The following is a 24,672-nucleotide window of genomic DNA, read 5'->3' as shown; positions in this document are numbered from 1 at the left end:
AGAGGAGAACAAACAAGGAAAAGAGAGAGATATTACAGTGATCTAGGACTTATTAATGGGGAACTTTAGTCAGCTGTGAAGGCTAAGATGGGATGATAACCATGCTGGCAGCAATCAAGGGGTGGGGGTGAGGGTGGCTACCAAAAAGCCAGGTTATTGGGTACCAGCTTTACTTCCCGCCCCTCAAGTTTCCCCTTGTGCCCACGCCTGTGCGTTAGATGGCCCTATAAATGCCCCAATTGCAGCTTTCTCCAGAGACTGCCCGAAAAACCTCTGTTGCTTGAGTCCTTTTGTATCTCTCTCAGCCCAAAGGCTGAGACCCCGGCCCAAAGGATGTGGGAGTTGCGTTCCTTAGCCTTCTCTCGGGCTGTCTGTGCAGAATTCTTGGCCACACTTCTATTTGTCTTCTTTGGCCTGGGGTCAGCCCTCGACTGGCCTCATCAGCCCTCTGACCTGCAGATCTCCCTTGCCTTTGGTCTGGCCATTGGAACCCTGGTACAAACCTTGGGCCATGTGAGCGGAGCCCACATTAACCCAGCTGTGACTGTTGCCTGTCTTGTGGGTTGCCACGTCTCCTTCCTCCGAGCTATTTTCTACGTGGCTGCCCAGATCCTGGGGGCTGTAGCTGGGGCTGCCATTCTCCAAGAGCTCACCCCACCCGAATTCCGGGGGAATCTGGCCATCAATGAGGTGAGTAGTCCAGAAGCCTCACCCCTCAGGGCAGAGGATCTCAATGTAGGATAGAAATAGTACCAGAGTAGGGATGCAATTCAGCATAGTGGAAACACTAGGGGCTTTGAATTTAGCAGAGGCCTGGTTTTGAATCCTTTTCTGATTCTCTAGCTATGTGGCCATGGCCAAATCACTTAACTTCTTTGTGATTCAGTTTCCTTATCTGCGAGACATAAATGATAATTCCTGTAGAACCTGCCTCTCTGAGTTGTTGTAATGATCAAATGAGTTAATCTATATTAAGTGCTTTGTAAGTCTCCAAGGGCTTTGTAAACGTCAGGTGTTACTAGCTACATGACTCTGGGCTAGTCACTTTATATCTCTAAACATATCTTCTCATCTGTAAAATTAAGATGGCAACACATACCTCTGACTTCACAGGTTCTTTGTAAGTTCGAAAACATTGTATTAATGGGAATCATTATTCTTCTCAATTTCCAGTAATAGAAAAGGGCCAGGAAAGGCTTTTGTCGATTACTGGGATAAGATGATCTAGGACTCAGGATTCTGGGTTTGAATCTGAGACTAGATTTGTTGTCGTCGTTGTGTTTTAATGGAAAGGAGAAGTAACCAGGACAGTCTATGTTTAGTGAGGAATGTTGGGGATTGAAGGTGAGATTCAAGCCCCAGGTGCAAGCTCTAGTCAAAATCAGAATGAGGGTTACAAATGTAATAAAAAGTTATCAAAGGTCTAAGGTATCCTTAAGAACAGATATAGGACTGATGTTTGTGATGGGTACATAAATTCAGAATTTTTGTCCTCCAAGGAGCAACCTTAGAAATCAGCAGTAGAGTACAAAGTTCTTAACCTTTTTTTTTCTTTTTCTTTTTTTCCTGTCCTGGACTCCTCTGGCAGTCTGGTGAAGCCTATTTGGTCCCTTCTCAGAAAAAGGTTTTTAAATGCATAAAATAAAATACAAAAGAAATTAGTTATATTGAAACTCAGTTATCAAAATAGTTTTTTTTAAAAACTCAAGTTCATGGACTCTAGTTAAAAACCCCTGTTGTAACAGAAAAAGGTGCTAGGTTGCTCAGCTGAAGAGCTGGGTTCTAGCTCTAGTCCACTTAGAACCAAGGGGAAGGAGGTAGGTCTATGTGTTCTGAGGAATCCTGATGAGGAGTAGTGCAGGTCGGGGTGGGGTATTCTAGGAGCAACTGGACTCTGATTCACCCCTCAAGGATCAGGTAAGGGAATCTACCAAGCTCCCAACTTACAGCAATTCTGCTCCTTTCCCTTCTTTCTCTGACTTCATCTCTTACCCCAATCCTTCTATTTCTACCTACTAGGGCGCATCAGCCCTCCTCCCACTGTCCTATGAATATGTCTACTAGAGTCTAGGCAGGGGCCACCAGATACACAGGAAATCGTAGCTAGTCCCTGTGGGGGAACCAATCTCTTACTTGAGTTGTGTTGATTCCTCGTGATCCTAGGCAAGTCACTAAGTCTCCTCAAGTCTCAATTTCTTCATTTAGCAAATAAAATTAATGATACTAGTACTACCTACCTCACAGGATTGCTATTAGGGGCAACTAGGCAGCACAGTCGATAGAGCACTGTTCGTAGAGTAAAGAAGACTTGAGTGCAAATCCAGCCTCAAATACTTACTACCTGTGTGACCCTGGGGAAGTCACTTAACCTTTGCTATAAAGTAGGGATAATAATGGCATTTGCCTCCCAGGGCTGCTGCGATAATAATATTTATAAAGTGCTATATAAATGCTAGCCATTATTATTTAAAGTACTATGAAAAATGTGATCTATTATTATCATTTTAGAAGTGAGGAAATTGAAGCCCAGGGAGGCTAGTGAGTGGCAGAGCCCAGACTAGGTCCTCTAACTATTTGCATTACGCCCCACAGTTAAAGCTAAGAAGAAATGCGGGCCACTCTTGTGTTTGTGGTGCTGCTGGGCTGTGGTGTTTGCGGAGAGAAGTTATTTGTGTAGTTGGAACAGACTCCACTCGTCATTACCTGGGGAGACCTAGAAAGCCTGAGCATCAGTTCTAGCCACAGTCATAGAGAGGTCCTAGAGAAGTCCTTTGAGTTAATAATAGCTAAGAATTACAAACACGAATCCCCCAGAGGCACTGTGATACGTTACAAAGAACTCTAGCCTTAGAGTTAGGAGCCCTGCGTCCATGTCTTCAAACAAGTTCAGCTTGTGTTATCTTTGGAAAGTAATTGAACTTCTGTGAATTCCTTGTCTGTAAAAAAAAAAAAAAATGTGGGCATAATAGCCCACATAGGGTGGTTATAAAGAGAGCTCTCTATGAGCCTTAAAGATATGTAAAAATTGAGCTATTATCACAATGTAGAGGTTGATTCATTGGCTGACATGGAGAGAACCTACGCTGGGAGAGCCCGAGGTATGCCAGGCACATGTGCTACCCTCCTACACTGGCCACAACTTGAATTAGTAGGACGTAATCTCTGCTTCTCCATCCCTCCTCCCTGGCCAAGTCCCCAAATTTCCCAAGGCTGTCCAATACCATCCGACTCACAGTACTAAAGTAATCCATTGACACTGTGAAAAGAGCCCTGGGTCTGGAGACAGAAGTCAGATTTGAGTCCCAGGTTTGTTGTTTACTTATGCGATCTTCAACCAATCCATTCACCTCCTGCGGCTTAGTTTTCTTCTGTAAACTGAGGGGCTTGGATCCCATGTCCACAGTAATCTGTAGGATTTGGAACATAACTCACTATCTCCTACCCCAGCCTCCCTGTTAGTCAGAGAGGGCAGTAGTGAACAAAGTGCAGGTCACCTAGGTTCTTCTTCTTTGCCTCAGTTTCTCCCATGCAGTGATACTGGGATCCGATTTTTGGGCCTCTCTGGACTCCTAGAAGAGGTCAGTGGGATGCTCCCAAGAAATATCAGCAGTACCGGGCCCTAAGAAAGTTCATCCCATCCAGCTATCATTTGCAGAGAATACAAAGCCTGTAGGGATAACTGATATACTGAATGACAGTGTCCAAAATGTTCATTGAGGCTTAGAAAATTAGGCTAAATCTAATGAGATAAAACTCAGAAGGGAAAAAGGAAAGTTTTATATTCAGGTTTAGGAAGCTGACTTTGAAAGACACAGGGAGGCACGGTTAGATAATGGTTTATCTGAAAAAGTCTTGGGGATTTCAGTGGACTACACACTCAATGTGAGTTAATAATGTGATTTGGTTATGAATAGAAAGGAAGGAAGGAAGGAAGGAAGAAAGAAAGAAAGAAAGAAAGAAAGAAAGAAAGAAAGAAAGAAAGAAAGAGAGAAAGAAAGAAAGAAAAAGAAAAGAAAAGAAAAGAAGGAAGGAAGGAGGGAGGGAGGGATGGAAAAGAAAGGAAGGAAAAAGAGAAGGAAAGGAAGGGAGGAAGAAAAAGAAAGGAAGGAGAAAGAGAGGAAGAAAGGAGGAAAGAAAGGATGGAGGAAAGAAAGAAGGAGATGGAAAAGAAAGGAAGGAGAGAAGGACAGGAAGGAAGAAAAAGAAAGGAAGGAAAGAAGGAAGGAAGGAAAAAAAGGAAGAAGGAAAGAAAAGGGAAAGGCAAGTGAAAGGAAGGGGGAAAAGGAAAGGGGAAAAGGAAAAGGAGGAGAGGAGAGAACTGTGACTATAATGACCCACTTCAGCCCCCAAAAAGAGCTAAGAAAATGTATCTCTTTTCCTTCTTTGTAGAAGTGGAGGACTAGGGCTGTGGAACATTGTATTTCATTGTCAAACTCCATCAGTGGGTTGGTTAGTTTTTTGAAACTGCTCTCTCTCTCTCTCTCTCTCTCTCTCTCTCTCTCTCTCTCTCTCTCTCTCTCTCTCTCTCTCTCTTCATTGCCCGTGATACATCTCTGGGAGGGGAAGAAGGAGACATAACCTTTGAAAATAGAAGTGATGTAAAAACAACAGATCTCAATAAAAATGTTTAAAATGTGATTGACAGCCCTAAAAGCTAATGAAATGTTGGACAGCATGGAGGGACATAGATTCCAGGTTTAAGGAAGTGATAGGTCCCCTATACTCTGCTCTTGTCCGATACTGTCTAGGTATCCGGGTTATTAGGTTAAGTTTTGGACCCCAAAGTCTTAGAAGAATGCTGATGAGCCAAAGGGGGCCCAGAGCATGACTTAGACATCGAATAGTCCATGACATATGAAGATTATTTGAAGAAATTGAGGCCACTTAAAGAAGAAAAGGCTCAGAGGAGACATAATAGCTGTCTGTCTTCAAGCTTTCGAAGGGCTGTCATGGAAGATGAATTAGACCTGTTTGGCCCCAGAGGGCAGAATTAGAAGCCCCAAAAATGCAAAGTGAGGCTGGAAGACAAACTTCCCAACAATTAGCTCAGCCTCAGAGTGAGCCAGCCTGCCTGGGGAGCTGGGCGGGGGGGGTGGGGGGGGGGGGGGGGGGGGGGGGGGTGGGTTGGAGAAGATGAGGTGCTCTTAATGGAGAGCTTCAAGCAAAGATTAGATGACTGTCAGGCATGTTTACTGGGAATTCCTTCTTGGATATGGGTTGGACTAGATAACAGTAATAGCTAATATATAGCATTTTGAGGTTCACAAAGCACTGTATATATATTTTTTCATTTGATCTTCACAACAGTCTTGAAGGTAGAAATTCTTATTATCCCCATTTTAGAGATGAAGAAACCGACACAGACAGAGGTTGTGACTTGCTTGTTAGTGAGCTGAGGCCACATTTGAACTCGGGTCTTTCTGGTTTCATGCCCAGAGCTCTATCCACTGCACAACCTGTACTAGGATGCTTTTAAATTTGAAATTGCCTGATTCTGTGAATCCTCCTTCTGTTGCACTCACTAGATCCTCCCTCCTCTTGGCATGTGAGTGTCTTGGGAGTAGGGGGAATATTTTCCCTTCAAGATGGACGTTACTGTGAAGGAGGATGATGGCCTTCCACTGGGCGATCTTAGGCAGGAACTCCCATCAGGAAAAGAGATTGGGGCAAGACTGCATAATCTCCAGCTCTAAGGATGCTTAGGAGGTCATAATTTATTATTATTATTATATTTATTTGTGTATGTCGGTCTCCCTCATTAAAGTGAAAGCTTTTCCAATTCAGCAGATGTTTATTAAGTGCCTGTTGTATACATCGCAGGAACTACTTGAAGGCAGAGACTGAGATCTTTTTCATCACTGTATCCCCAGGGTCCTAACAGAGTACTTTGTACATAGGGATAATAATAACGGCAACAAAAGTGATAGCAGCGCAAACCTATAAACCAGTATTTAATATGTTTGCCTGTTGTAATTAATTTACAACAAAGGAAGGACTTACTGGGTGCAGTTGTTAGAGAACTAACAAATTAAGCTCCTCCAATCGGGGAGAGTTGGTGGAATCAACTTCACTGAAGGCATTAAGTGGTAGGGGATGGTTCACATGACTGGTTATCCTGACCCAAGGCAGGATAACGGAGGCTATGACTCCAGAGATTCTGAGGAGCCTAGGAGTCCTTGTGTGCCCATTAGTGGCTCTGAGCACCAGTAATAATGGGAGAGATTAAGATTTGATGCTAGAAGGGCCTCAGATACCCAGGCAGACCATTGTAACCCAGGGTGTGATAGAGAAGAAAAGAAGAAAAAGCAGGCTGGGACCTGGAGAAAAAGCCTGGGGGCCTCTTATTGGTAGCTGTTCCATTCAGACCAATGCCCAATCCCTGGGGGCAGGGAGAGCCTTGGCAAAATTAGTGGCAAAAACTAGGCTTGGCATTAGGTGTGGCTAGGTTATGAAATCAACCTTTAGCTCTTCTGCCTAAGGCTGCTCCCACCCAGCTTGGCACAGGGGTAAGGTTGGTGCCAGGAGTTATACTGGGATGGATGGGGAGAGGGCATAATTAGGGAAAGTGAGAATCAGAGAAGGTGTAGGTATAGGCCAGGAATACATGGAGGAATAGGGCCAACTCTAGGAAACAGAGACATATAGTACCAGGGTAAAATCTTGGTCCAGGGAAAGATTTGGGGAGTGGGAATAACATTCCAAAAACTCTCTACCATAGAAAATTTTCCCCAAACTTGAGGCCTCAACAGACAACCAGTTTCCCCAAAATTTGGGAAAAGAACTATAGGCTTAGCTTCTAAAGAAGCTGTAATTCTAAAGAATTAGCTTCTAAACTCCCCCCGCCAAAAAATTCCCCCTTCCCCTCCCCAGCCCCCTCAAGGAAAATGCCACACAGGGTGCTTTGACTTCTATGGCGTTCAAAGGCTTTCCTTCTGTCCATCTTCTCCCGCAGTGGAAACCCCCTCCACTCTTATCCCACTTGCTTCTCCTATAATAAAGAGATTCTACAAGAAGCCTGAGACTGAAGCATGATCTCAATATAGGCATACCTTGGAGATATTGTGTGTTCAGTTCCAGACCACAACGATAAAGCAAACAACACCACAAAGCGAGTCATGTGAATTTTTTGGTTTCCTAGTGCATATAAAAAGTTACGTTTACATTATACTGTTGTCTATTAAATGTGCAATAGTATTATGTCTGAGAAAACAATGTACATACCTTAATTTTAAAATACTTTATTGCTAAGAATGCTAACCATCATCTGAGCCTTTAGAGAGTTATACTCTTTCTTCTGGTGGAGGGTCTTGCCTCATTGTTGATGGCTGCTGACCGATCAGGTGGTGATTGCTAAAGATTGGAATGGCTGTGGCAATTTCTTAAAATAAGATAACAATGAAGTCCACTGCATCGAATGACTCTTTCTTTCACTTGAACACTTAGAGGCCATTGTAGGGTTATTAATTGGCCTAATCTCAATATTGTTGTGTCTCAGGGAGTGGGGGAGGCCAGAGGAGAGGGAGAGAGACAGGAACAGCCTGTCAGCGGAGCAGTCAGAACACACACAACCTTAATTAAGTTTGTTGTCTTATATGAGCCTTACGATAATAACATCAAATATCGCTGATCGCAGATCACATAACTGACAGAATAACGATAACGAAAAAGTTTGAAATATTGCGAGAATTATCGAAATGTGACACAGAGATACAATGTCAGCATATGCTGTTGGAAAAATGGCGCCAGGAGATTTACGTGATGCAGGGTTGCCATAAACTTTCAATTTTTAAAAAATACAGTATTTTCAAAGTGCAATAAAGCAAAGTATAATAAAATGAGGTGGACCTATATGTCTTGTCCTTATTCCCTTCTCAAGCCTAGACAATATCTGTTCCTATCACCATTTCTCTTCACAGTCTGGCTCCAAACATTTATACCATGAAGGTTACTCCCCTTCCTTTATCTGGCTACATCCCTACTCTCCCAGCTCCAGGTAGAGACACAAGATAGGGAGAAATCATGAGCTTGGGACTAGGATGACAGGTGACCCTAGGTATGTATTGTTCTATATTATCCCCGTATGGAATGGTAGTGGAGCAGAGGGGGGAATCTAGTGAAAAGAGAACTGGGATTGGAGTTTTACCGAGTTTGAGACCTATTCCTTTGAAGCATCTAGGTGGCATGGTGGATAAAGTGATGGGCTTGGAGTAAGGAATGCTTGAGTTCAAATCCTACCTTGGATACTTAGTAGCTCTGTGACCTTGGGCAAGTCAATTAATCTCACTCAGCCTCAGTTTCTCTCATCTGTAAGATGGGGATAATAATAGCACCTACCTCACAGGGTTGCTAGGAGGATAAAATGAGACTATGTGTAAAGTGCTTTGCAAAGTTTAAAATGCTATATAGATATTAGTGATATTTTCCCATTTATTAGCTCTGTGACCTTGGCTAAATCACTCTTGGTTTTAGTTTCTTTATTTGTAAAATTAGGGCCAGAACTCTCAGGCCTCTTTCAACCATGGAGCCCTGTGAACTTCCTGAAGGGAAGGAAGGAGGAAGGAAGGAAGGAAGGAAGGAAGGAAGGAAGGAAGGAAGGAAGGAAGGAAGGAAGGAAGGAGGAAGGAAGGAAGGAAGGAAGGAAGGAAAGAAGGGAGGGAGGGAGGAAAGAAGGGAAGGAAGGAAGGAAAGGAGGAGGGAAGGAACAGAAGGATGAAGCAAGGAAGGAAGAGAAGGAGGAGGGAAGGAGGAAGGAAGGAAGGAAGGAAGGAAGGAAGGAAGGAAGGAAGGAAGGAAGGAGGGAAGGGAAGGAAGGAAGGGAGGAGAGAAGGAACGGAAGGAGGAAGCAAGGAAGGAAGGAAGAGAAGGAGGAGGGAAGGAGGAAGGAAGGAAGGAAGAAAGAAAGTAAAGAAAGAAGGGAGAGAGGGAGGGAGGGAAGGAGGAAGGGGTGACCGCTTGCTTTGGTGCTTAGGGCCCCATCTCCTCTGCTTCCTTCAGGCCACCCTTTACCCTGACTGCTCTCTTTCTCCAGCTCAGTAACAACACAACTCCTGGCCAAGCTGTCACCATGGAGCTCTTCTTGACCCTACAGTTGGTCCTCTGTATCTTTGCCTCCACTGACGACCGTCGAGAGGACAACATTGGCTCCCCAGCCCTCTCCATTGGCTTCTCAGTGGCCCTGGGCCACCTCCTGGGGGTAAGTCATAGCCCAGTTCAGGCCTCCTGAGAGAGGGGAAACACAGAGACACCCTTCCCAAGAAGAAGACATGATTCCCACTGCCATCCCCTAATTTGTACTGTGCCGCTCCCCACTATTGATTCCCTGGTAAGGCATAAAAGACTATAATGATGATTTAAAAATACTTGGCATTTATGCCTTGCACTTTAAGGTTGCCACTGGATCCTCGCAGCAGACCTGCTGAGGAGAGTGTCGTAGTGCCCACTTTATAGCGTCATGGGTTGGGGCAGGGGTAGGACTCACATGAAGGTTGTACATATTGAAGGTGGGATTAACACTTAGGCCTCTCCTCTCTAGAAGTCCAGGCCTCTTTACACTCCAGCTCCCATTCAGCAGCTGAATTCATACAGTGGAATCTTCATCCTTTATCCTGCCCCCATGTACCTATGGACACATACATCTGCCTAGGCTACATGGAGGCAAAGTGGTGGTGGGGGCAAGCAGTACAGGGGAGGAGGGAGGATACCAACAATGAGGAATCCGGGAAACCCTGAGTGAGGCTCAGGCTGAGGCTGGACATGAAGTGAAATCCTCAGTCTTGGTGCCTTAAAGCATCTACTTAAACCCTCTCCCTTTTTACTGAAGATCCTCTATGATCTTTTTCTCCCCCAGATCCACTATACCGGCTGTTCCATGAATCCAGCCCGTTCCCTGGGCCCTGCAGTCGTCGTGGGCAAGTTTGATGACCACTGGGTAATTGCTGAAACCCTCTCCCCTCCCCACAAAAGATCAGAGAGAGAGACTGAGGGCCAGTCTGTGGACCTTCTGGGAAAGGGGAATTGGTTCAGCATTAAGGGATTAATATCATAGCGATTTCCCAAAGGAGCAGAACTCAAAGACTCCTCACCATTCAACTCCCCAAGGGGCTCTGATGGCTTTTGAAGGTAGAACCAAGTCAGGGGTAAGGAAGATCCAAGATGCTCTAGAATTCCTACAATTCCTCTCAGAAATGGCTTAGAATCACAGAACCACCTCCTTCTGCTGGTTCTATAACTCCTAAACCTTCTCTTCTCTCCATCTTCTCCTAGGTCTTCTGGATTGGACCTCTGGTTGGTGCCATACTGGGTTCACTCATCTACAATTACCTCCTATTTCCTCATGCTAAAAGCCTCTCAGAAAGGCTGGCCACTCTGAAGGGGAAGGAGCCAGATGTAGACTGGGCGGAAAGGGAGGTGAGGAGGAGGCAATCTGTGGAACTCCACTCCCCCCAGAGCCTGCCTCGAGGCAGCAAAGCCTGATGTTCCTTTGGCCACCCCACACACACACTCCCTAGCCCCACCAGGCCCTCTGGGGCAAAGAGAATGAACCCCAGAAACAGAGCAGCTAGGGGAACTTGGAGCTGTTGACTGTGGGGGTCAGAGCTTGTGCCCTAGATTGAAGGTGGTTCTCCCATCCACACACTACTGTGCCTCTCTTCCCTATCCGGATAGGAGACCACCTGCCTGCTCCTACCTATGTTCTCATCCTTCCAGTGATGGAAGTTGGCCCCAGTACAGCATCAGAAAAAGCTTCCTGTACATTTGATGCAGTGGGTGACCCCTGCACAGGATGCACATTGGGGGGGAGGGGAGCAGCAGGTACTGGTAGGTGTAAGAAGAAGATCTGGGGCAAGGGATGAGGTCAACAGACAGAAGCTGTAAGAACTGCTGAGCTATTAGTGAAGAAGGAGCTTGGGAGATTCCCCTGATTGACCCTGGAAGCAGAATCAATTCCCACCTGTTTCTATAACTCTGTCTGCTTTCTTTAAGATGGCTCAGAACCCACAGATCCACCTCTTCCCCTTAGTTCTCTAAATATTTAGATTCCCTTAACTAGAGCTAAGAGCTGAGGGGCCTAGGGATAATAGGATATCAGTTACCACATGCCAGTCAGTTTGTGCATTTGGGGTTATGTGTTTTCATATGTATCAATGTATATGTTTGCACGTGCAGATTACTTATCAGCGTGTATTTGTATTTGCACAGGCATGTTGTTGTGATCATACACAAATGTATTTCTGCACATGTGACTGTGCTGTTTTATATGTATATATTACTGTGAGTGTGTGTGTGTGTGTGTGTGTTTGCACAGGCATATTTGGCTGTGCCCAGGAGTGAGCACCAATTCTTGATTGTGTGTCTTTGAGGATGAATGTCTGGAAGCATCTGTGAATGAGCCTGAGCCAAGGCCCCCTCCCTCTTTCCTTAACTTGTCTTATCTCTTCTGGTATCTCCAGACCTTTGACCATTTTCTTTGGGTTCACACCGATCACTTGCAATAAACCAGATTCCTCAGCTTAGAATCCTTTGATGTTTTATTCATCCAAAGAGAGACTACGTCAAACGCTAAATAAGTTGATGCTGAATGGGGTGGATGAGGCAGGAAAAAGTTGTAAAGGCCAAGAAGGTGGAGACAGTTAGATATCTATTTGTGGGGTGGGGTGGGGCGGGGCAGGGAGCAGTGAATCCACTGAGAACTGAAATAAATTGGAGGAGGGCCCTCAATTTCCCTACCCACTTTACCTAGAAGACTCTTCTGACTTGTCCCAGGTCTTGAACGTGAACCTGTTGGGCTGGGTCACCCCATCTGCTGGAACTTCTGGTCCAGGCTCCTCAGTGGCCAACCACAAAGCAGGCACTCAGTCAGTGCATTGGAGCTTTCTTCCCTGAACTTGGCCCCCTGGACACAGAGGAAGGAGGGGAAGGAGAGATGGAGAGGGGAGGAGACTAAGAATATCCCATACTCCTGGGTCCCTGTCCTTCCCTTTCCCAAGCACTCTCCATTTAAAGGGTTAGAAGGAAGGTTTTTCTGAAGATTAGGATTTGCTTGGATGCATGAGTATGTTCATCACCTAGGTCCCCATCCCCAGAGATGAAACTCGAGTATCAGTGAGAACAAAGGGATTTTTGTGGCCCTTTGGCCTTTGTCTTGGGGAAGGGAGGGGAGTGGTGAAGGAGGAGGAGGGAAGTTTAGCAAGGAGACACTTCTTGAAAGCAGCCACTCACTTCACAAGGAAGCCTTCCCACCCAGCACGTACACTTCTACACTATGCAGAGACACTGGCATCACACACCACCTTCCTGTTTCCTCCCATCTCTACCTACCCTTTCCATCCACCAAACACCCAACCTCCCACACGAGCCCAGTGGCCCTTCCCACCCAGCAATGGCTTCCTCTCCAGTTCAGTTGATCTCTTTCAGCCTCATCTGCCCAGGCCCTCCCCATTTCTCAAGGGAGAGAGCATCATGGCAGGGGCCTCATTCTCAAGGATCATCTTCTGAGGCCAGGACTGAGATCTTATTTGAGTTGGAGGGAGGAAGGAAAAAGACTCAAAAGTTTTGGGGTCCAAGGGGGAGCAAGGTAGCTGTTGTTCTGTATATATTTAACACCCCTTGGACTCTCCATTCATAGGCTCATGGTTCTAGAGTTGGTAGGGCCTTCAGAGAACATCTAGTCTAAAAATCTCATCTTACAGATGAGGAAAATGGGGCCCACTGACTTCCATGATCAAAAAAGCCTCAGAAACAGGATTTGACCTCAGGTCTCTGACTCTGAAATAACAGTCAATGTTATTTCCACTATGTGATCCTGCCTCCCTAATTTCAGCCAGGCCAAAGTGTTGATCACCCCTCACTCACACTTTGACCTTTGTCTGGCCTTTGATCTGCCCATAGGATATTTCTACCCCCTAGTTATCAGGTGTTCTTACCTCTTCTCCTATCATGCCCACCATACCCTTCCTATCCATTCTGTTTTACCCTCCTAGATTTCTTGGATCTCACCTCACTTTGCTCATCTCCTCCCTACCCCCCCTTCCTCCACTCTGTGACCTTAAGTCAATTAACTTCTTAGGGACTCAGTTTCCTTTTCACATTTGTCAAATAAGAAGGTTGGACTAGATCACCTCCAAAGTTCCTTCTGGGTATGATAGACTAGGATTCTTTCTCTCTCTGGAAATGCCTCCCCTCCCTCAGAGGCCAGTAAAGGACTCTGATCATCAGGGATCCTTAAGACAAGATGAGAATAAATGACCTGGTCATTGGCTCCTCACATGCTAAGCACACACACACACACACACACACACACACACACACACACACACACACAATCTGAAGCTTAGCCTTCCTTTGGGGGACATACCTTCTGGTTCTCAGCTCCACAAGAATTCAAACTCCTTGGACAGGGTGGGGTCAAGTAGAAGTCAGTGTGCACTCACCTTACACAGGGTATTGGGTGTGCTGCCTAATTTGATGAGTAACTGAATAGTTCTAAGAAGGCAGTTGAGTTCTAGATGTTCTTCCCTTGGGGCTGCCAACCCTGCTGGGTTCCGAGCGTCCTGTGCTTGATCCGCCAAATTGCTGGGGACTCTCCTACGTGCTGATGCAGCAAACACTGAGTTTGATCCAAGCCTTCCCGGGAAGTGGCCCTCACCTCCATTCTGCTGTCCAGATCAGGAGGCCAACAGGAGATCAGAGGTCAAAGCCAGGAGCACAGAGGACTAAAATCACAAAAGCCCTTAGGGGTCATCTAATTCAACCCATCTTTGAAGTTCAAATCGAATCAGGAATCCTCAATTCCCCCAATTCCTCTTGTAAGCAACACCATCTTGAAACTAGGGAAGACCTTCAGTCTGAGGTGGAGGGTGGGGAGGCAAGAGCTAATCCCATTGCTCCCCAATCCTCACTTCCTCTCCATCCCCCTCACAATCCCCTAAACAGTCCAACTGTTCTCCCTGTATTCCGGGTCATTTAGAATTTTCTAAATGCTTTTTTCTCTTCTCTCTTTCCCCCTCTCCTCCTTCTCTCCCCCCCGTTTGCTCTTCCTCAGGGTCAGGCATATCCCAGACAAAGGATCATCTGACCACAACTTAAAGGTTGCTTCCCTCCCCAAAGTAAATTAGCAACCAATGAAGATAGGAGGGGCACAAATCTGGGCACAGTGTTCAGACCTATACATAGGAGGTGTATCTCAAAAGTGTGAATTCAATAATCAAATGGTTGGGAAGGGAGATGGGAGTGAGAAGGGACGGGGTATCTGTAGAGACCCTGGAGCCTCTACAGTCCCCTAAGACATGCCCTGCCCCATCTTCCAGGGCTGCCCAGAATCATCCTGACCTGAAAACTCTTTGTTTGTAGAGTCAGTCATTCAGTCAACAAGCATTTATTAAATACCTACTGTATGCCAGGCACTGGACTAAATGCTGTGGATTACACAGAAAGGGAAGGGGAAAAAAAGTCTGTGCTGTTAAGGAATACAAGTCTATGAAGACAGGATAAATGGGAGATAATCTCAGAGAGAAGGTGATAGCATTTAGGGGCTTAGGAAAGGCTTCTTGTACAAGGTGGGGTTTGAACTAAGACCTGAAAGAAACCAGAGAGGCCAGAGACAGAGATGAGGAGGAGAGCCCTGTCAGTGATACTGAAATGGGCCCAGGAGGAGGAAATGAGGTCTCTGCTTTGAGGGAGCACTCTGTTTGACAGGGGAGACAGGCCAGACATATACCCAGGAGACAGGCAGACACATAGACATAAACCCAGCCAAGATTGGGAGAGAGCCTTGAATATTAGTACCCTGGCTGAGCATTATGGGAGGTGAAATCGACCCAGTAATGACAAGAAGGGTCAGTTCCTTTTTGTATCTACAGGTGTTTTGAATCATCATCTGAGTCCTTTTCTGTGTTTATGGCACCTCCCCCAGCTAGACTATTAATCCTCTGAGGTCAGTGAGTCCTTTCTTTTGTCTGTGTTTCACTCCCTAACCTAAGCATTTAGAGGGATGGACCTGGAGTCAGGTAGATCTGAGTTCCATATGGGCCTCAGATACTCACTATCTGTGTGACCCTGGGCAAGTCCCCTAGCTTCTGTTTGCCTCAGTTTCCTTATCTGTAAAATGAGGGGTAAAATAATTGTCCCTATGTCATAGAGTTGTTGTGAAGGTTGTAAAGTACTTGGCACAGTGCCCGGCACATAGTAGGTGCTTAGTAAAAGCTTTTTACCTTCCCCTCTCATAGCAAGCCCTCAGTAGATGTCTCTTCAATCTGTTGATGAATGACAGTCCTGCTCCCAACTTAGAAAAGTTCAGTCCACGTGGATAACTCACCAATTTGCTGAATGAATGCCCTGCCACACCAGGGGAGGCCTGACCTCATACTCTACTCCCCAAATTCTGTGGCCTGGTTGGCATTTTAGAGAGAAGGCATTAAGGCATTTAAGGGCATAGAGTGGGCACAGAACAGATACCGGTCCTGGAAGGAACAAGAATCAGAGGAAGAGATGGGGAGCTGGAGGAGCCTCCTCTCCTCCTTCATCAATCACTGAGAGAGAGAGAGGGAGAGAGAGAGAGAGGGAGAGAGGGAGAGGGGGAGAGAGGGAGAGAGAGGGAGAGAGATACTCCTTGATTCCCCGGAGGCCTAGGGATGAGCTGGGTGCTTACTCCCATGCCAATGGGGCTTTTCCTTTACCACATCCACCATTAGAACTCAGGGCCCTCAGCTCCCAGTCCCCTGCTAAGTTGCAATATGTTCTCAGACAAATTACTCGCCCTCTCTGGGCTTTGATTTTCTCACCTGTAAAATGAGAGGGTTGTGCCAGGTGTTACCCTGGATATCTGCCAGCACTGAAATTCTAATTCTATTGTAGTCGAATAATACAGTTGGTCTATTGTATGTGCCAGACAGTGGTATAAAGGGAGAGAGAGAACAGTAATGGAACAGAGTGCAGGATCCAGAACATTTGGGTTCTGATCTTGGCTTTTCTACTTCCTGGCTATGTGACCCTGGGCAAGTCACATTCCTCCTTTGGACCTCTCAGGTTCTTCATTTCCAAAATTAAGGACCATTTATTCTAAACTAGGTGGTCTTTCAGGTCCCCTTCAACTCTAAAATCTTGCCCTTCTAGTTTATAACCCTGAACTGCCTCTCTTAGGGCCTCAATTTCTTTATCTGTAAACTGGGCAGGGAAGAGGGAGAGGGTGGAACCAAAGGAAGCCTCAGGAGGTTTCTTACAGACAGTCTGAAGCCTTCCAGTCCAACTAAAAAGGATACCTCCTATCCCAAGCTGGTTGAAGAGGCCTTTGGAACTGAACTGGACTGGGCTGGGCTGGACTGGGCAGGACGCATTGCTGAGGACCATAAAGATCTCAGAATGATAGCAGAGCTTGGCTCTGAGGTGGCTCTTGGGATCATATCATATGAACTTTCCCTAGGAGTCACCGGCCCTAAATCAAGAAGGGACTGATTTCATTTTTGTCTTTGTTATCCTCAGCACCTAGAACAGTGCTTCACACATAGTAGGCATTTCATAAATGCTTATTGAATTAAATTGGATTGAATCAAAGAGTACCCAGAAGTGAGAAGATTCCAGGCTTTACCTACCACGGACATCCCACTGTAGGACCAGGAGAAATTTGCCTATCTTATCTTCTCTCTTGATTTACCTGGGAACAGGGGTGGGGAACCTTGGGCCTTGAGGCCACATATGGCCTTCTAGGTCCACAAGTGAGGCCCTTTGAGGGAATCCAAATTTCTTGTTGTGAAGAATATAAGGGAGCCAACACTGTAGGACAGGGATCAAACGATTCTCCTCTTTCTTCCTCCCCTGGGATTCTCTTATTCTTACCCGCTCTGGAAAGCAAGACATCCATAGGGGCAGCTAGGTGGTGCAGTGGAGATCCTGGAGTCAGGAGGACCTGAGTTCAAATCCAACCTCAAACATTTGACACTCACTAGCGGTGTGACCTTGGGCAAGTCACTTAACCCCAATTGCCTTGTCTTCCCCCCTCCAGGAAAAAAAAAAGACATATCCTAGAGCCTCACATGCATGCCTGACCGTGAGGAAGATTGGGGAGGGTGGGAGAGAAAGGTGGGAGAGGAGTTGGTGAGGGTACAGTCTCTGGAAACCCCCTTGAATTTGGAGTACAGTCTCTGGGAACCCCCTTGAACCTGATGGAGTACAGTCTCTGGGAACCCCCTTGAACTCTCCTTGAATCTCCCCACTAGATCTGGCCTCTGCCTGAGGCCATAAGCCTTTCATTATCTAGGCCCAAATCTGTACCAGCTATTTCCCACCCTTGATCATGATCAAGGAGGATATAGATATATAGAAGACTATATATCTATAGCCCTCAGCTGACCTCACCCCAGTCACCCCAGTCTGCTCTAAACCCCTCCTCTAGTCATCCCAGACTACTCAAGACCACCCCTCAATCCCTCCCACAACCTTTCTGTATGTAAGTCACTCAGATTCAATCTAGCTCAGTAGATGGGATTTCTTAAGACAAGCCATTATGGTGAATCTTTAGTAGACTTTGTCTTTTTCTTTGGCTGAGAAGGCTTGAGTCGAATTCATTAGGCAGGACCCGGTGGGTAGGTGTTTTGGGGTCTCAAGCACACCTAAAAACCTATGGTTCCCTACCTCATTTTTCTTTAACCTCATCAGGAGAAGAGAGAAGAGAAAGGAGAGTTTAGAGAATTCTGAATGACCTGGAATACAGGGAGAACAGCTGGCCTGTATAGGGGATTGTGAGGGGGATGGAGAGGAGGTGGATGTTGGTGGAGTGGGATTAGCTGCCAGTTCTTCCCACCACCCCTCCCCCACCTGACTAAGGGTCTTCCCTAGTTCCAAGATGGTGCTGCTTATGGGAGGAATTGGGGGAGTTGAGGGTTCCTGAATCCTGAGGATTCCTGCTTTGAGATCAGGAAAGGTAAATGCTTTGAGAACTTGAAGATGAACTCTTTGACGTCCCAACGACCTCTATAACCTTCTTGAGACCAGCTTTGGCTTCATCAGGCAGTGTCTTGGCTCCAGGAGAGGTGACGGGGAAGTGGGGGTGGGGAAGGAAGCAGCACGAGCCGGAAATGCCAGGAGAGTAGAAACAATAGTGGGGTTTCATGGGCCAGTGTTTTCCTTGGCCTTTTCTCTGTCTCATGTTTACTCTCAGGCTCCTCCCCTCCCTCTGGCCTCTCTCTCTCCCTCCCTAAAATGTTTCTCTCCATCCCCACTCCCAACCCCCATCTGTCCACTGGCCAGAAAGCCGGTAGTCAGCCAAGGAAACCTGTTCCCTCACCCTACTTCTACCCCCTCTGCCAAGGCTGGCTCTCCTTTCTGAGCTCCAATCTGCCAACTGTGGGGAGCAGTCTCTCGTTCTTCTGCATCATCCTGTCCCCCTATACTGAGGCTACCCAATGCAAGAGGATGTCAGAGATGAGAGCTAGTTCAGACCACAATCCACCATGAAGTCATTAGGAGAGTATAGTTAGAGTGAGAAGAATCCCACCGTCGACAACAGCTGAAGGACATCAGTGACATTTCCCCTCCCCAGTCCAGGGCCCTGGGGCTTGTCCTTCCCAACACTCCATTCTTGCCTGAATTCCCTGACATCCCGGCCCCCTCACTTCTCTAAACACTAGTGAGCAGGGCACACACACTAGAACTTCATTCTCCACATGCCTGAGCCTAGGTAAGGAAGAGGGAAGAAAGCAGGAGGAAAGGAAAAGAAAATGGGGAAAAGAAAGATGGGGGGGGAGGAACACATGGAATCCTAACATTTATGAGGGGCTATGGAAAAGTCTGTCCTTTGGGGGGATTTCGAGGAGGGGTGCTATTGGGAATTTGAGATTGGTGGAGTGGGAAAAATGGGAGAAGACCAGAAGGGACAGAAAGAAACAGGCTGAAAGGGGAGGAATGAGAGAAAAAGGAATAACAGGAGAGACAGATGAGGAGTTCAAAAGGAAGAAATGGAGCCACTCAGGGAAGGGGAGAGAGAGATTTAAGGTGAGAGAGAAAGGGACAAAGGAGAGCAGATTGTGGAAGCCAGCAGCCAACCAAGGACACCCCTTCCTTCCACTAAAAGAGGAAGAAGGAATCTAGGTGGACTGAGAAACTGAGTAATAACTCAGATTTGAGGTCTGAGCTGTGGATTTCCTCACAACAAGATAATGGAAGAATTACTATCCCCATTTTACAGGTAAGGAAATTCAGGCTCAGAGAGGTAAGTGGCTAGCCTACAGTCACTTAGTGACCCATGGAGATAACAGCCAGATCTGAATTCATAGCCTCCAGACTCCAAATGTAATGAGTGCTCTTTCTACTGAGACACGTTGCCTCTCCAAGGGGAGAAACAGAGGGAAGGAACCACCGGACCAAGGAGGGAAACTGAGAAACCAGGAGGGGAAGAGAAATGAGTCAAAATAAGAAGAGGCTGAAGGTGAGGAGGGGGAGAAGGGTTCAGGCATGGACAGGGCCAGTAGCAGATTCTAGATTCAAATCCAGACTGGGTCCCAGTCCTGCTACTTCCCCTCCACCCCATCTGTTTTTAGACAAACAAAAACACATCAACAGTGACAAAATAACAACCCATTCACACTGGGGTGCACAAACATTCACTTATTCACACACACGGTGATTAACTCTCCCTATCTCTGCCCCCCAAGGCTCCTTCCTCTAAACCCTACTCAAAGCAGAACAGTTAAACCATCCAAGTCACCCCTTCCTCTCCCATTCCCTCCCCTCCATGAACCCTCCCCTTTCCTGGATGAAAAAGAGACTGAGGGAGAGAAAAGACTACCTTCCCCCGACCCCCACCCTCAGTGAATAGTGGAAAAGAACCCCAATGTCTTGACTTCCTAGTCCCAGCCCACCCATGAAAGTGGGAAAGGGAGAATAAGGATTTGGAGCCACTTTCCTACTTTCCATAGGGGAGGCAGGGGGAACCACCTCAGCCTATACCTTAGGGAAGCCAAACACTCCCATAGGGTTAACAGCTCTCCTATTCATGGGACAAAGAGCCCTATTTAGTCAGCACACCATAGGGAGGTAGACTTGCCAAGTAGCTGGTGGGCACCGTGCCCAATCTTGCCAGTGTGCCTTCATGCCAATTTCAACCCCTTGTAGAAAAAAAAAACCCTTTAAGGTTTCTCATGCCCAGGGTGAGACAGAAAGGCAAGGAAAGACAGGGAGCCCTGGGGACTACAAAAGGCAAGGGGTCTGGATGCCAACTGGGCCAGAATGACTGTCTTTGCCCACCCTTGCCAGTCACGCTGCCTGAGCCAACTCAGGCAGGTGAGATGGTTGGGAAGAACAGGATGCCTGAATCCTGCAGGACGGGAGCCCAGGGGTGTGCTGCCGTATGAAGAGAAGCCAAACTGAGGAGAGACTGCAGAGGAGAGAGATTGAGATTGATGAAGAATGCTGATGATAAACAGAAACGAGACCGGGAGAAATCGAGGAGAGCAGAGAGGAAGGGGAAAAGAAAGGCTGATACAGAAAGAGGAGACTGAAGACAAAAGGGGAGGGGATCAAGGGAAGAGAAGAAGATAGAGAGGATTAGCTCCAGAACGGAGTCTGGAGGGTGGTGGGAGCTGGGGATCAGAGAGAGCACCACACCACACTTCTACAATCCCTTGTGTAACCTAGCAGGACTGGTCACCAGATGCCTATCAGTGGTGGATGGGTGAAAGCTGTCTCTGAGGCCAGGCAGGTGGGAGGGAGCTAGCCCTAAATGGAAACTTTTTTCCCCACTCACAGCCCCAGGGTGGAGGAGCCTCCCAGTTCTACCACTCCCCACCCCCTTGCCCCCTACCTGGACTCCTGCCTCCTATATATCCCTCTCCTCCTCCTCCTCTAGTGTCAAGCAACCAGGAGGCAGAAGGAGGGAGTGAGAGAGCAGGCAGGTTGGATTCAGCATAGCAACAAGAGGACAGTGACCCCACCACCAGGACTACCAGGGAGGGCGCCTTCAACCACGATGAAGAAGGAGGTGTGCTCTGTGGCATTCCTGAAGGCTGTGTTTGCCGAGTTCCTTGCCACCCTCATCTTTGTCTTCTTCGGTTTGGGCTCAGCCCTGAAGTGGCCCTCAGCACTACCCAGCATCTTACAGATCTCCTTGGCATTTGGCTTGGCTATTGGCACCCTGGCCCAGGCCTTAGGTCCTGTGAGTGGTGGACACATTAACCCTGCCATCACCCTGGCCCTCTTTGTGGGCAACCAGATTTCTCTGTTCCGAACTGTCTTCTATGTGGTCGCTCAGCTGGTGGGTGCCATTGCTGGCGCAGGCATCCTTTATGGACTCACTCCTGTCAATGCTCGAGGCAATCTAGCTGTCAATGCTGTGAGTCCCTGGCCTAGGGCCAATTGAATGGAGGGGGGGGGGGGATTCGGGAGGGATAGGGGGAGGGGAAGGAGGTGTTGGAGGGAGGGGAGTATCAAATCATGGTGCCTTTTTTCTCTCCACTCCCTTTCCCAGAGGGGGCTTCTGGCTTTAGTCTCTAATATAGGCCTCAATTTCCCATTTAGGAAATGGGTAGGAGGGTTGCCATTGTTGAGAGGTGGAATGAGGGACCTCAATCTGTGCCAATGGCTCCTTGGTCAAGCTCCTGCCCCCAAGCCCTACCCCTTTTCCATATGCCCTCTTCTCTTCTCTTCTCTTCTCTTCTCTTCTCTTCTCTTCTCTTCTCTTCTCTTCTCTTCTCTTCTCTTCTCTTTTCTTCTCTTCTCTTTTCTCTTCTCTTCTCTTTTCTCCTCTCCTCTCCTCTCCTTCCCTTCCCTTGTCTTTTCTCTCTCCTGCCCTGTTCTGTTCTTCTGACTGCTTTTTAAATTTCTTTTCCTTTACCATCTCCTTCCCTTTCAATCCCATAGCCTTGCCCGCATCCCTCATTCATACTTGTCTCCTGGTCCCCCATTTCCAGACTCTGTCCTTGGATCCTGTGATCTTTCTACTCCCCTTCCTTCCCCCCCTCAACACCCCAACCCCAGCAGTCCTGATAGAAGCCTTTTTCCCTAACCTCAAATCTGGCCCATAATCTCTCTTACAGTCTGAATCCAAAGGAGGATTTTCTCGGCTATTGTGAGGCAGTCTGTCCCACTGGAGAGACAGGTTTGGGGTTGGCACTGGCATTTGGACAGGCATGGATGTGGGGAGGAGGGGGATGGTTGGGCAGCTCCTCATAGAGGGGGAAGAGGAAACTAAGTACACTTGGAAGGACAAGGTTCTCCTCTAAATCACTTCGGATTTGGCAGGACAGAGCTATCCCGAGTAAATGTGGGACCTATCAGAGGCTCTGTTGCAAGGCCCAAATACTTTTTATGATCAAATGAGGTCATATTTGTAAAGTGCTTAGCACAGTGCCTGGCACATGATAGGCACTTAATGAATACTTGTTCCCTCTCTCCCTACACAATCTTAGTGAATGATTACATCTATGCATAATTACAATCCATGCAATCTATCTACAACCAGGATTCCTGGACAGAAGATAAAGCTTGTCTGGTCTGGGGGGCCCAAGTCATTTTTCAAGGCTGAGATTCAGCTAATATTTCAGCCTAAGGTCTCAGGCAGAGGCAGAGAGCCAAGAAGGTGGAGAACAAACTCGTCAGTGCAACCATGATGACTGAAGGACTTGGGGTGTTCCTTCCATTCAGTGACCCCTCACAACTTCTCTCCTCACCTGCAGCTCAACAACAACACATCTCCAGGCCAGGCCGTAGTGGTAGAGATGATCCTGACCTTTCAGTTGGCGCTCTGCATCTTCTCCTCCACTGACACCCGACGCACTGAGCCGGTGGGCTCCCCAGCCCTCTCCATTGGCCTGTCTGTCACATTGGGACATCTGGTTGGGGTGAGCAAACCAGTCTCAAGGACTCAGCTCTATTTTGGGGATAGGGTGGAGATAACAATCTAAGTGAGAGGAGTACCCATTGCCTAGGGGAAAGATGGGAATCCCACTGGCAGTCTCCCTTGGTCCCAGACTTTGGGAGAGCCAAGGAGCTCAAGGGACTGGTGAACAACCCCTTTTCCAGGCCCAGATTTACATGAGATTCTGGTTTAGCTTTGAGTGTTCCAAGCTCCAGCTCTGATCTTGTCCCTCTAGAAACTCACAGGATATGTTTGAAGAGGGCTGGAAGCTGGGTAAGAGGGAAGAGTCAAGAATCAAATGAGAAGAGTGGAAGAATTGATTAGTCCAGGATTAATTAGACAGGTTGGTGAGGTAAAAAGATCACAGAGTTGAGAATTAGGAAAATAAGGGTCTAATATTAACGCCACTCTTAACGTGCTGTATGATCTTGAATAAGCCATTCCGCTCTGCCTCAGTTTCCTCATCTGATAAATACAGGGGTTGGATTATGTGACAAGTTTTCTTTGTCCACTAAAATTCCATATCAGTGTCCATGATTGGCTGAGGGCAGGAAGAGGAGCCAAGGGTGAAAAGGAAGAAAGTTCAAGCTGTTGGGTAAATCGCTCTGGTTGCGACCCTCTCTTCCACAGATCTATTTCACGGGGTGCTCCATGAACCCTGCTCGATCTTTTGGTCCAGCTGTCATCATGAAGAGATTCAGCCCCGCTCACTGGGTGAGACAACCAACTCCTCACCCCTAAACCCATGGGATTAAATAGCTGGCTGTACAGGGGTCTTTCCCTTCCCCCAGAATGTAAGGGAGGAGGGCTGGGGGTGAGAGTTTAGAATGGAGGTGTGGGTGAGTAGGAAGGAGCTAATTTGTTGGCAAATTATATGGACTGCCCCTGGGGCAGGGGGAGGGAGGAGGATTTCTATGTACAATTTTTCTTGAAGGCATTTATGGCCTGCCCTGGGTGGGGCAGGGTGGGGTGGGGGCTGGGTTGTGGAATCTGCCTCCGGTGCTTATCCAGGCCCTTCTGGGTAGATTTTTTAATATTTGGACTCAAGTGTTTGACCTTCTATGACCTTCCCCCGTCTTCATCAGGTGTTCTGGGTGGGGCCCATCACTGGGGCTGTCCTGGCCGCCATCCTCTACTTCTATCTGCTGGTACCTAACTCCATGAGTCTGAGCGACCGAGTTGCCATTGTCAAGGGTACATATGAGCCAGAGGAAGACTGGGAAGAGCAGCGAGAGGAACGGAAGAAGACTATGGAGCTTACCTGTCACTGACGTGTGCCTGGCAGTGTGGGGAGAGACAATGCTTTACTCCCATAAAGCATCCAGGGGGAAAAAAGGGACAAAAATAACAGCAAAGTTTCCTTCTTCCATAGACGGGCATTCTGGGCTAGGGAATCGGTCTCCATGGTTACCCAGTTAGAGCTGGGAGCTAGGACTTGCTCCTGGGTGGTCATGGGACTATGAGGGAAAGGGATCTCTCTATGAAGAGTTTTCTCTCAGGGATGGGCAGGCATCAGAGCTTGGACCTCAGAAATCATACCTGGAGGCTTAGAATTCAGAACCTAACTGCAGGGCCTAGAATCTAGAACCTGTGGAACCCAGAACCTAGAACCCAGCCTATTGAGTATTCTGCCAAACAGGCCCAAGTTCTATAATCAATAGTCTGGCCTGGGCCCAACTCCTCACCAGTTCTGCCTCAAAGTGAGGGAGACCTGAATCCCAAGGAATAGCAAGGACTCTCCCTTCCTCCCTATCCATGTTCCATAGCTCCTCTAGGAGAGACAGACTGCTTCATTGAAAGACACCTTATTTATTTTCAATCAACTAGGC

At 47.3% G+C, this 24,672-nt stretch overlaps 2 protein-coding genes across 2 annotated transcripts; both read left to right on the top strand.

Annotated features, from left to right (window-relative positions):
- The first annotated feature begins 259 nt into the window (after positions 1-259).
- AQP2 (aquaporin 2) lies at positions 260-11,378 on the top strand. The gene is made up of 4 exons (XM_036761171.1): positions 260-690; positions 9,029-9,193; positions 9,848-9,928; positions 10,264-11,378. The coding sequence occupies exons 1-4, from the start codon at positions 334-336 to the stop codon at positions 10,471-10,473; spliced, it is 813 nt and encodes a 270-aa protein (XP_036617066.1). The 5' UTR covers positions 260-333; the 3' UTR covers positions 10,474-11,378.
- Positions 11,379-20,956: 9,578 nt separating this feature from the next.
- AQP5 (aquaporin 5) lies at positions 20,957-24,114 on the top strand. The gene is made up of 4 exons (XM_036761350.1): positions 20,957-21,319; positions 22,662-22,826; positions 23,474-23,557; positions 23,929-24,114. Exons 1-4 carry the CDS (start codon positions 20,957-20,959, stop codon positions 24,112-24,114), a joined length of 798 nt encoding a protein of 265 aa, XP_036617245.1.
- The last annotated feature ends 558 nt before the right edge of the window (positions 24,115-24,672 follow it).

Source organism: Trichosurus vulpecula, chromosome 5, assembly GCF_011100635.1.
Source record: "Trichosurus vulpecula isolate mTriVul1 chromosome 5, mTriVul1.pri, whole genome shotgun sequence".
NCBI classification, from domain to species: Eukaryota; Metazoa; Chordata; class Mammalia; order Diprotodontia; family Phalangeridae; genus Trichosurus; species Trichosurus vulpecula.
This window is presented reverse-complemented; position numbering and strand designations above follow the sequence as displayed.